The sequence below is a fragment of the Carassius auratus genome, unplaced genomic scaffold (assembly GCF_003368295.1).
Source record: "Carassius auratus strain Wakin unplaced genomic scaffold, ASM336829v1 scaf_tig00215630, whole genome shotgun sequence".
NCBI lineage: Eukaryota > Metazoa > Chordata > Actinopteri > Cypriniformes > Cyprinidae > Carassius > Carassius auratus.
In genome coordinates, this window is record NW_020528171.1 from 1 (window position 1) to 10,763 (window position 10,763).

Consider the following 10,763-nt stretch of genomic DNA (forward strand, 5'->3'; position numbering starts at 1 on the left):
GAGGAGGATACTACACCGAGGCCCCGAAGCACAGAGCAGTGAGTAGAAACAAGACTTTCCAAGAGGACCATCGCCACTCAGACATATAACAACGTACAGAATGGTGGCTATAGTTTTCTACATTATTAAAAATTGTTAAGCAATTTTCATTATTTAATGAACAAACAAGTGTCAGATGTTTTAAAAAGTACAGAATAGTTTCCCTGTCATCATTTCAGCAAAAGTTTATGAACATTCAGTGTATTATATTTCTCTTTTTTAATAAGAACTTAATGATGTTCTAAAGCAGTGGTTCTCAAAGTTTTGCACCTAAAGGCCCCCATTACAGTAATTCGAGCTTTATTTTATTTAATATATTAATGAAAGTTTATATATAGTTTAAATACTTTGAACTAATCTCGTTTTTTTATATATATATTTGAAAAAATAATATATATTTAGATCGCAGTTTGAGTGTCACGACACCATTGACTCATGTTTCATGTAACATCATCAAGAAATTATTATATTCAGTAAAATAATTAACACTGGTTAAGTGCGACAATCTATTTGGCACTGAATGCTATTCTTCTTCTTCTTCTTGAAAGGTTTGGACCACGCACTTGATGTAAAGCAGGAAAAAGCCTCTGACAGTAGCTGGAGGTGCAGTCCCAAGGGAAGCACAAATCATGAAAAGCCTTCAGCAGCTCCAGAAACTAAACAAAATGTGTGTATGGTATTATTTTACTGGTAATATCCAGTGACCAGAAGACAGTAAGCATTTGGACATTTGATTTGGGTGCCAAAGGGAATTAGTGAACTTGAGGGGAACTGATATCATTCAAAATTACTTATTTTTTGATAAATTTATGCAATAAAAATTCTGACATTTTAAACTTGGCTTAGATGTCCAAATACTTAAGCCATATACTGGGCCACTGTAATTTGCCTAGATGTTATGTAAAAAATATGCTCGCATAATTTTAGCTTCAGTATGTAGGAAGTTTCTAATGCGCACATGTTTGTGCACGACAGGTCGATCAAGTGTGTGAACCTAAACCTGGAGGAGAAGTGAAAGAGGAAGCAACAGAGGCTAGAAACCCGCAAGCTTGTCAAGTGATACATCCTCAAATACACAAACAAAAAGATCCTCCGGGCAGTGTTGAAGAGACCAATGGACTCCGAATGACAGATTCTGACCACAAACCAGGTGGCAGATCTGGCACAGATATACCTGTGGATGAAGCCAGACACCGAAACCTCAAAAAATGGTTTGATCCTAAAAAAGACCCTTTAGCATGGTCACCTGTTTCACAGCCAGAACCAGCCAGGACCTCAGTATCTTCAGAGTCTCCAGGTTTGAGACCGCAAATAGGCAGCATTGACTCAGGGCCTGTTAAAGAGGAAGTTGTAGTGATGCTTCCACCAGACTGGGAAGATATAGAAAGGATCAGGCCTCAGGTGGTTTCTGCTCAAACCAGTGCTAAGAAAGCACAATTAGATCTTCAGCCTGGAGATCCTCTAATCCACTGGGCCTCAAAGACAGGGAGCGGGTTTCCTATCCTGCGCCTCCCGTCAAGGTTCAGAACCTTGCACCACAAACCGTGCAGCATCTCACATCACCCGTTAGGAAAAACACAAAATCGTTCTACATCCCAGTTCGGTTGTGACAGATCACGGCGCTGTTGAAGTTGACCGGGGACAATCCATCTGTAAACCCCTTCCTGCTCCAAAACCCTCTCATATCCGTCAGTATCCTGAAGGAGCCACTACAGGTGAAAGAAGTTTCAGTACCATACAGCCAGGAAGAAGTCTGCCGCAGATGGTCAGTATGAGGGTTCAAGGGGACACACGGCACCTTTCGGCAAAGACATTGCACAACTGCAGCCAGTGTGGAAAGGGCTTCTCTCATCTGTGTCACCTCAGAGCTCACCAGCAGATCCACACAGGTGAGAGGCAGTTCTGCTGTACCATCTGTGGACGCAGTTTCACCAAACTGAGTAACCTGAAAGCGCACCGCAGGGTTCACACCGGCGAGAGACCTTACATCTGCACAGACTGCGGGAAAAGGTTTACCCAGAAATGCAACTTGAAGAGACATCAGAGAATTCACTCTGAGTTCACTCACTCTAATGTATGACGAGACGTTGGGGGGGTGATAGTGGTAGAATCTGGTACTTAACACATTAGAATATTAATTGATGTTTTGTTGAATGGTTAATTTATTTTTTTATATCATCCATTGTATTAAAATTACTAGACCTCATTTTTCGAACCTCATGCTCAGAAAATTTTCATCTGTAGTGATGTGACCGGATCACTCAGGGGAAATGCAAATTTTATCAAGATAAATAGAAATATTTTAAAACAGACCACTTTTCCATTCCCTCTTGATATGGAACAGGCTATTTCTCACAAATAAATGTCCACATTTTACCCTAAAATCAAAAGAAGAGAAAAATATATATAGCTTTGATGAATACAACACAATTGCTCAAGTATAAACTGGCAAATGAGATCCCTTTTGATTTGTTTGTTTTTCAGATGCATAGCATTAGCTATTTGAAATGGTGCATTACTGTTTTTTCCTTTTTATTTTTAAGATATGCGATAAACTGTTTGAAAAACGAATTTATGTGCATATGCTGCTGTGGGCTTAAATAGTTACATGTTCATATTTAGATGTCAGTGGTTAAAGGTTCAAACCTATGCAGGAGGAGCCAATGAAAGCACCTGCTAAACTTCAAATGACTATTTTAAAATGTAGTGACATTAAATGACATGGTTCCTGTGTTTTTTAAAGCATAAAGAATGAGTAACAGTACAGCTGGTACATTCAAGCTACTTTCTCTTCTCTTTTTAGTTGAATGTCTTTTGTTGATTAAATGCCACAGACTGTGTTTTATTACACACTGTGCAAACTCTTCCAGAAATGCATGCAAACAGATTATTGGTGAATCAGGTACACCGGAGTAAGCCACGTACATTACAGGCTCTGTGACTGTAATTCAAATCATTTGATTCTTTTTCTGTGAAAATGAAAAATATAAATGATGAAATTGCATTGAAAATGGACCAAATGGCAGGACGTTAATGTCTACATTTTTGTCATATATATTTTGTTTTGTAAAGTTAAATTGAGCTAAATTAAATACTTCTCCATCTGTTTGGTATGTACATGGGTCATGTGATATTCTCATGTGGTCCTTCTGATAACTGACATGTTCTCCTTTCTTATTGCACTAATACTGAAATGTGACCCTGCATGACAAAACCAGACATATGCTGAACGAATAGTTAACAATACATTGTGTGGGTCAAAATAATATTTTTTAATGCCAAAAATCACTAGGATATTAAGTAAAGATCAAGTTCCATCAAGATATTTTGTAAATATTCTACCATAAATATATCAAAACTTAATTTTTCGTTAGTAATTTGCACTGCTAAGAACTTCATTAGGTCAACTTTAAGAATTTTTGTTCAACATTTATAATTATTATTATTATTATTTTACACCCTCCTCAGATTCCAGATAGTTCAAATAGTTAATATATTTTCCTATATTAACAAACCATGAATCAGTGGAATGCTTATTTATGAAATCTGTTTAATAAAATTGACCCTTATGACAGGTTTTGTGGTCACATATAATACTGATACACTAATAACACGGTAGTAACAGCACATGATGAAACACAAACTTGTGGCTCTTGCAGAGCAAGATGTGGCACTTTTTACCGTGTTGTGCAATTTTTGTGACACTTGCTGTATGACAACACAATTATAAATGATTAGAAAAGGTTAAATGGTCTTTTAAAATCAAACCTCATCTTAGAAATAGAAAATGTTAAATAATAAATATTATTAAAACAAAAACAGTTATTAGAAATGTTACACCGAGGATCACAAGTTACCGCTTTAGGGTTAAATCAAGATAACAACACAAGGATCAAAACGTTTGAGTTCTTTGCTTTTATTACTTGTCATTAATGACTTTGATCTTCAAACACATTTTGCAAAAGCCTTAGTAAGAATGATGTGCAACCACTGAAGTGTTTAAATCAAAGGGGCATGGGTTCAGTGGTTGATGAGCTTTGTAAACGAGTAAACTAAGTGAATCTGTCAGTATCCGCGCTCACGGATTAGAATGGTTTTTATACAGTCTATGATTAGAACACGCGCGTTACAAATGAACAGGTAATTACTAACGAAGACTCATTCTATTCACGTACATTACAGTCAAGTAATTGCACAAAAACTAAATGTCTCCTCCAGCTCACTACTTGCACTTTCAGCCCACTGTGGCATCTTCCAGGCCACTAGAGGGCAGTAGCACCGGAAACATCAAAATTATCTGCATCCGCTCAAGATGACACTGTCAACTTCAACGATCATATTACCACAATAACACCGTCTTTTTTCACGTTATTCCGAGTGTTTCTGCTGAGGAATTCGCTGTGTGAGGTTCGTTTTCATAAAGTACTTGCGTAAGGTACATAAGGTTACCGTATAAATAATGTGGCTTTCGTTATTTGCCACTGTCCTGTTCATTTCATTTAATTTCGTGTTTTTCAGGGAAAAATCGGTACAGACTATCTTTCTCTTATGAATATAATAAAACTAAAGACTTTTTGGAGTTATGAAGGATGCAGTACTACTCTATAGGTACTCAAGATTAACAGGATATTGAGTGAAAACGAGCATTTCACCCCCCCCCCCCTTTAAATGCCCGAAGTGAGGGTCACTACTGAGCTTATTTACCACAGAAACCCAAGTGAAAACATTCATATGCATATATAGACGTATTTCTAATAACATAGAATTTGCAGCTTTGCAGTAATAATCAGATTGTGTGCTGCATCATGCACGTGGTCCACAAACAACAATAACAACTCTTCCACCTGCTGAGAGTCTGGATAAAAATACCAGATTTGGGACAAGTTCATCATGATGCCAGCAATATCACAGTTTTCTGATTCTGCCTTTATGTCTTTTCAGGGTGGTTATTTTCCCTGCATCAGTGTGTCCTCGAGGAGACAGGACGATGTCAGAAGCGCTTTTCCTCACATTCCAGTCTCAGCTCTCCCTTGTCATGGAGACCGTCCTCAAGTCAGCCATGTTTGAGATCACCAGGCTGGTGGAGGACAGCTTCCTCAAGGAAGTGGGCAATCGGAAACAGGAGCTGGAGGTCCTGAAACGAAGGCTGCAGTTGTCTGAGAGTAAACTGAGGGAGAGGGAGAGAGAGAGAGAGAGGGAGCGGGAGCAGGAGCAGGAACGAGGAGGAAGACACGGTGCCCGGACTGTGGCCGAACTGGAGAGTCCAGCAGAGATGAGAGCCAGCCTGTCGAGACAGTCCGGGGTGAGATACAACTACTGTTATTATTATTGATCATTTAAACTATTTAATCCATCCATCTTTTCCCGTTATAACTTATCTTATGTAGGGAAGGCTCAAGCCTGTTCTGGCATCTCTGCACAACACGCACTTAATTTTTTGCCCTTTTTTCTGGTCTTTATTTAGGCCTAAGCTTGAGAGATCAGTCTACCAATCAGCCTACACTACCTGTAGATGTGTGGAGCGCCAGACAACGCCTGGAGTCTGACAAACAAACGACAGCACACACACTCTCTAAGGAGAAGAATGATGTACACAGACAGAATACAAAAGAGATCGTCACACCTAACTCCAATGCACAAATTCATCAGGATTTTCTGCAGAGGATTCTGGCCAATTCAGTCATCCACAATGAGTCCACTAGTGACTTCAAACCCACAGTGAGCAATGTAGACAAATCCGCCAAAGACTTTACTCTCTGTAAGGAAACTGACTCAAACACCTCAAGACTGTTACAAAGTGCTTCAGCTCAGGATGCGCACGAGGACTTGCCATCATCTTCACCTAACAGAAAAGTAAAAACAGAAACAGAGCTGGATCTTCTACCTGTCAAGGAGGAGGAAGAGATGGTTCTGGTGTGGGACAGCGTCAACAGAGATGACGGATGCCAAGCAGAAATGGCTGATCCGAGTCCGGGAGAGCTCAGAGGTCCTTGTGATCAGGAGGAGATACAGGTAGAAAGCTTTCCAGGTCTAAACTCTCTCGACATCCCAGATGCCACCTCATATTTCACACCTTATTCAGTCAGCACACTGGTAAATCAAGGTATTAGGGCACAACACAGTCATTTATGCACAACAGAGCTGATGCTCTCTAGCATACCAGAGAGGTCACATTCATTAGTCCAACCAGAAAATGGACAAAGTTATCCTGGTTCAAAGAGTTCTGTCCTCTATTCTCACAATGATGTTTGTCCAGGTGTGAAAGCAATCCGCCATGCACAAAACCCACAGCGTTTCTCCCAGGACAAACATGGGACGCCTGAACAAATCCATGCAGAAAGATCCCACCATTGCACCCAATGTGGGAAAAAGTTTGCGAGAGCATCCGACCTCAAGGCTCATTCGCTGATTCACAAGGGCAAGAAGCCTCTGAGCTGTTCGCAGTGCGATCAGACGTTCGCCTACAACTTCGAGCTGAAGGCTCACCAGCGAAACCACTCAGGGGAGCGACCCCACGTCTGTCCGCACTGCGGCAAGGCCTTCGCTCGAATGAGCAACTTCAGGCAGCATCAGAACATCCACACGCGGGAAAAACTCTTCAGCTGCGCTCAATGCGGGATGCGATTCAATCGAGCCACCAACCTGCGAGTTCATCTCAGACGACACAGCTACGCGGGGAAGACTCACAATTGCCCTTTTTGTGGAAAGAGCTTTCTGGGTCCCAGGCAAATGAAGGCTCATTTACTGAAAGTCCATGGAAGAGGAGGGAAATAAACATAACTAATTTATGTTTGGAAATACTGATTCGGAATTGGATCAATTCATGTTTAGATGTTATAAACGGTCTGCTCTGTTAAAACTCAAGAAGATACCACTGTCCCATAGTTGCCACCTTCGAGACAACTAAACAAGATGTGGACAAATGGTCATGCATGGAATCTTTGCATTATGGAAAGATGAGGAAACCTATTTAGGTTTTATCAACCGGAGTTATTTTGCTGTTGTAGTGATCAGTCAGTGTGTAATAGCTGGTATATATTATGTATTTAATGTTTTTGTATATTATTTTCAACAACAGTAAAGACAGACTGTGTATGTAGCACATTCTCTTTCCTGAGATATCTTTTTTAGAATGACTTTACTCTTTATATTTTGACTAGAAAGGTACCCTGGCCTTCACTTAAATTGTGATGTGTCCCTGTAGCTTCAACTTTTTAATGGCATTTTGTTGGAAAAAGTAAATGAACCATCAGATGTACTGTAGCAGCTCTCTTTCTTGTTTCTGACAAATCAGTCCCTCCTCATCAAGACCGTATAATTAGTCCAAAATGCTCCAGATCCATTTCAGTTTTCCATTCAGACTCCTTTTCAGTGTTTTTGTTTTTTTGATTGATGAACACCCTTGTTGGACAATACACGACCTCCTGCTCAGCCCTTTCCACAAGGTTTCTGTGATCTCCAGCAGCATTGTGTCTTGATGCCTGCCTCTCCTGGAGTGACGCACAGGTCATTATCTGATGGATTTGTATACTTTTTTCCAACAAAAGCAGTAAATGCTAGCAAGACATTAAATTGGGAATATTTAATTTAATATTTGTTATTTGCTATATTTTATTATTACTAATGCACGACTGCAGATATTTCTGACAAACATTCAGCATTCCATTTGAAATATAATATTAAATTGCAGACTTATCTTTGTCTGTTATGATAATAAACAAGCAGGTTATATGCATGTGATTGCATACATGACCTGAGAATTAACTGAACTTTAATTCAAAGCAGTCAGTCTCTCAAAAACATTAACGTTCTTTGAGCGGAATATTACAGAGGCATAGAAATGTTTCTAAATGCATCCAAGCTGATATGAAAATTAACAATAGAAATTTAGGTTTACTAATTTATTGTTGTGTTTGTTGCAGATCGGCCAAAGGTTTGCAGAGCACATTCCCACAGAACAAGGAAATCTACAGCCCATAAACAAGCAGAGGACGTTCAATGTAAGCATTTATACGAAGTGAGTTTCATTTAAAGGCTTTTGAACGATCGAATGACCAGTATTATTTGTTTCTTGTGTTTTCACCAGGTTGTGGCCAGAGAGATCCTGACTCAGTTTCAGGTGTGGCAGAGGGCCTGTTATAGCAGGAACATCGAGTGGGGTCCCATTACAGCGAAGGTTCAGTCCTCTTCATTTTTCCATCTGATGAAATGATCCATTTTGATATCTTGAAATGCATGAAGATAAAGTCATGTTTTCAGGAAGTGTATTGTGGTTTGCTTTTACACAGATCATTTCTGCGTTGCCGCAGTTTTATGGACGGGAGGCTGAGGTGATCATTCGATGCACTAAGATGCTACACAACCGCAGGGATTACCTTCGAAGGAGAGTAAAGGTTAGAGTTCACAGGCTCAAAGATTTAATCTCTTAATTGCTTGTATGATGATGAATCATTCATGAATTCACTTTTATTTATATTGCTTAAATGTTATGGAAGAAAGCTAATTGGAAAAAAGAAATTTCAATTTGACATTTTATGTGTAACTTAACAATTAGGATAAGAGATAAATAGACAAATAGATTATTTAAACATTTAAACAAATGTATTCGCATAGGTGTTTTGAAAATCTGTCCTACTAGCATAGGATGGTTTACCCATACAATGTTTTAAAGGGATAGTTCACCCAAAAATGAATATTCTGTCATTTAATTACTCATCCAAACACATGACCTTCGTTCATCTTCAGAACATAAATTAAGAAAATTTTTTTTTATGAAATCCAAGACCTTTCTTCTGACCCTGCATAGACAGAAACACAACTGACACAACATGAGTGAGAGTTCACCCAGATTTAAGTTTTTGGGTAAACTATTCCTTTAAAACGTTGTATGGGTAGACCATCTTGCTATGCTAGTAGGACAGATTTTTCCCCCCTGTTTATGCTTGTTTGGTTAATGGTGCAAAATGTAATGACTAGAATAAGAATGCAATTGACAATTTTAAAGAAAATGTTATATATATATAGACAGATAAATTAATAATTTATTTCTAATAATTTTTTATATTGTTTAATGATTTATTTATAATAATTTATACTTTTATTTTTTTCCCATGACCTTTCAAAAAGTGTAAAGTATTAAAAAAGGCCAATTTAATTGAATGAATTTAGGTTATTAAATAAATTTATAAAAAAAAAAAATATATATATATATATATATATATATAGACTTATATAGCATTAAAAATAAAACAAGCACACACAAGGAAAAGGACAATTCAATCATGTTTCAATTAAATATGGTCAGGATTATTGCATTTCCTCTCTGTAAGAAATGAAGAGGGTTTTGCTGCAGACTGTAGCATGATGATCCACTTTAATCATCTAATCCACTACATAATAATTTAGCTTGCATAGTGGATGTTTTTATCATAAATGCGTATTACGGTACTTTGTTGACACGCTGGATGTCTTTAATGCACGTGCATAATAATGAGGATTATTTGTCATATATCATACTCCATGACAAGGATGGACTCAACACCAACAAGTGATTCAGTAAGTGAATGAGCACAATTTGTCTTGTTATATTGTTAGTGTATTTTAATGGCACTTGCATTTTACATGAACCCTTTTGGAATTGACTTTGTGTTTTCCTAATATCATGCTGGGTCCTCATAACCCCTATTTTGCAAATGTAAGAATATTTAGATTAGATTTTAAAAATTGTCAAGGCAAACTTAAAAAATACTGAAATAAATATTAGCTGAGTAAATAAGCTAAAATCTGGATTATTACAAATTGTTAGCAAATTTTAATTGTCAACATGTTGATGGTAAAGATGTAATCCTTGTTTAATTTGTAAAAATATCCTTTTTTTTAGACGCATATTACTGTCCTTAAAAGTGGAGAAACCCCCTGTATCTCTAAGTGCACTCAGTGTTGTGACAAGTATCACTGCCCTTATTGTGAGACCTGGGTCTACAAGCCAAGAGAGTCAGGGAGCGTTGTGAACCACGTCCAGAATCATCTGAAGTTGGCTGTCCAGGAGGAGGGTGTGTATAGTGCTTCCAAATTCATTCAAATGATCTTTCGTCAAGGCATGTTAATCCACTCTTGTTTGACTCTTTTTCAGATTTCACTATTGTCAAGTGTAACTTAAAATGCAGAGAATATGCACATTTTCATTGCTGCTACTGTCCTGCTACTGTTCTTCGAAGAGGCCAGTTAAAAACACATCTCACTAAATGCAAGCAGAAGTTCAATGCTGAAGAGGAACTTGAAGGAACCTGCTCATTTGAGGAAAGTCCTGAACATCAGTAGTGCATTTCATTTTCTGTTACTGTTGATTCACTAGTTCATATATTTAGTTCCCTGTTAGCTGCAGATAACACTCAGAACTGTAGTTTTTGGTGGATTATGAAACTGTGTTGTGGAAATAAACAGTTACTGAGAATGTATCTGTGCTTCTTTTTTCAGAGCTGAGAAGTGCTGAAATATGTGTACATTATCTAAAATCTTTCATTTTACCACAACTGAGATACCACATGATATTAATAGTTCAACTTTTGAAATGGTCTTAACCATGGACTTCCTAAATTCCCAGTTTTTCCTCTCCATATGAGTAATAAAAGTAAAACAGACACATGTAATGTGTAATGTTAGAACAGTCTCCTGGAGTTAAATATAAAACAAAGTATATGTCAAAATATATTAAAAAGCAGACA

At 37.9% G+C, this 10,763-nt stretch overlaps 1 protein-coding gene and 1 pseudogene across 3 annotated transcripts; both read left to right on the plus strand.

Moving 5' to 3' along the window:
• The first annotated feature begins 4 nt into the window (after window positions 1-4).
• Window positions 5-2,514, plus strand: LOC113095143 (zinc finger protein 135-like; annotated as a pseudogene).
• A 1,792-nt stretch (window positions 2,515-4,306) lies between these two features.
• Window positions 4,307-10,496, plus strand: LOC113095163 (zinc finger and SCAN domain-containing protein 2-like). Of its 3 annotated transcripts, XM_026260796.1 has the most exons (8): window positions 4,309-4,446; window positions 4,981-5,341; window positions 5,504-6,051; window positions 7,962-8,039; window positions 8,126-8,215; window positions 8,328-8,432; window positions 9,920-10,091; window positions 10,172-10,496. In XM_026260796.1, exons 3-8 carry the CDS (start codon window positions 5,944-5,946, stop codon window positions 10,357-10,359), a joined length of 741 nt encoding a protein of 246 aa, XP_026116581.1. In that variant the 5' UTR covers window positions 4,309-4,446; window positions 4,981-5,341; window positions 5,504-5,943; the 3' UTR covers window positions 10,360-10,496. The 3 variants fall into 3 exon arrangements, 2 of the variants coding, with proteins under 2 accessions (XP_026116580.1, XP_026116581.1); XR_003288282.1 differs by lacking the exons at window positions 8,126-8,215; window positions 8,328-8,432; window positions 9,920-10,091; window positions 10,172-10,496 and having other exon boundaries at window positions 4,307-4,446; window positions 5,504-7,545; XM_026260795.1 differs by lacking the exons at window positions 7,962-8,039; window positions 8,126-8,215; window positions 8,328-8,432; window positions 9,920-10,091; window positions 10,172-10,496 and having other exon boundaries at window positions 4,307-4,446; window positions 5,504-7,943.
• Window positions 10,497-10,763: the final 267 nt, after the last annotated feature.

Excerpts from the sequence above, each read along its gene's own strand:
- LOC113095163 (XM_026260795.1), top strand. The coding sequence starts at position 5,944 with ATGGTTCTGGTGTGGGACAGCGTCAACAGAGATGACGGATGCCAAGCA.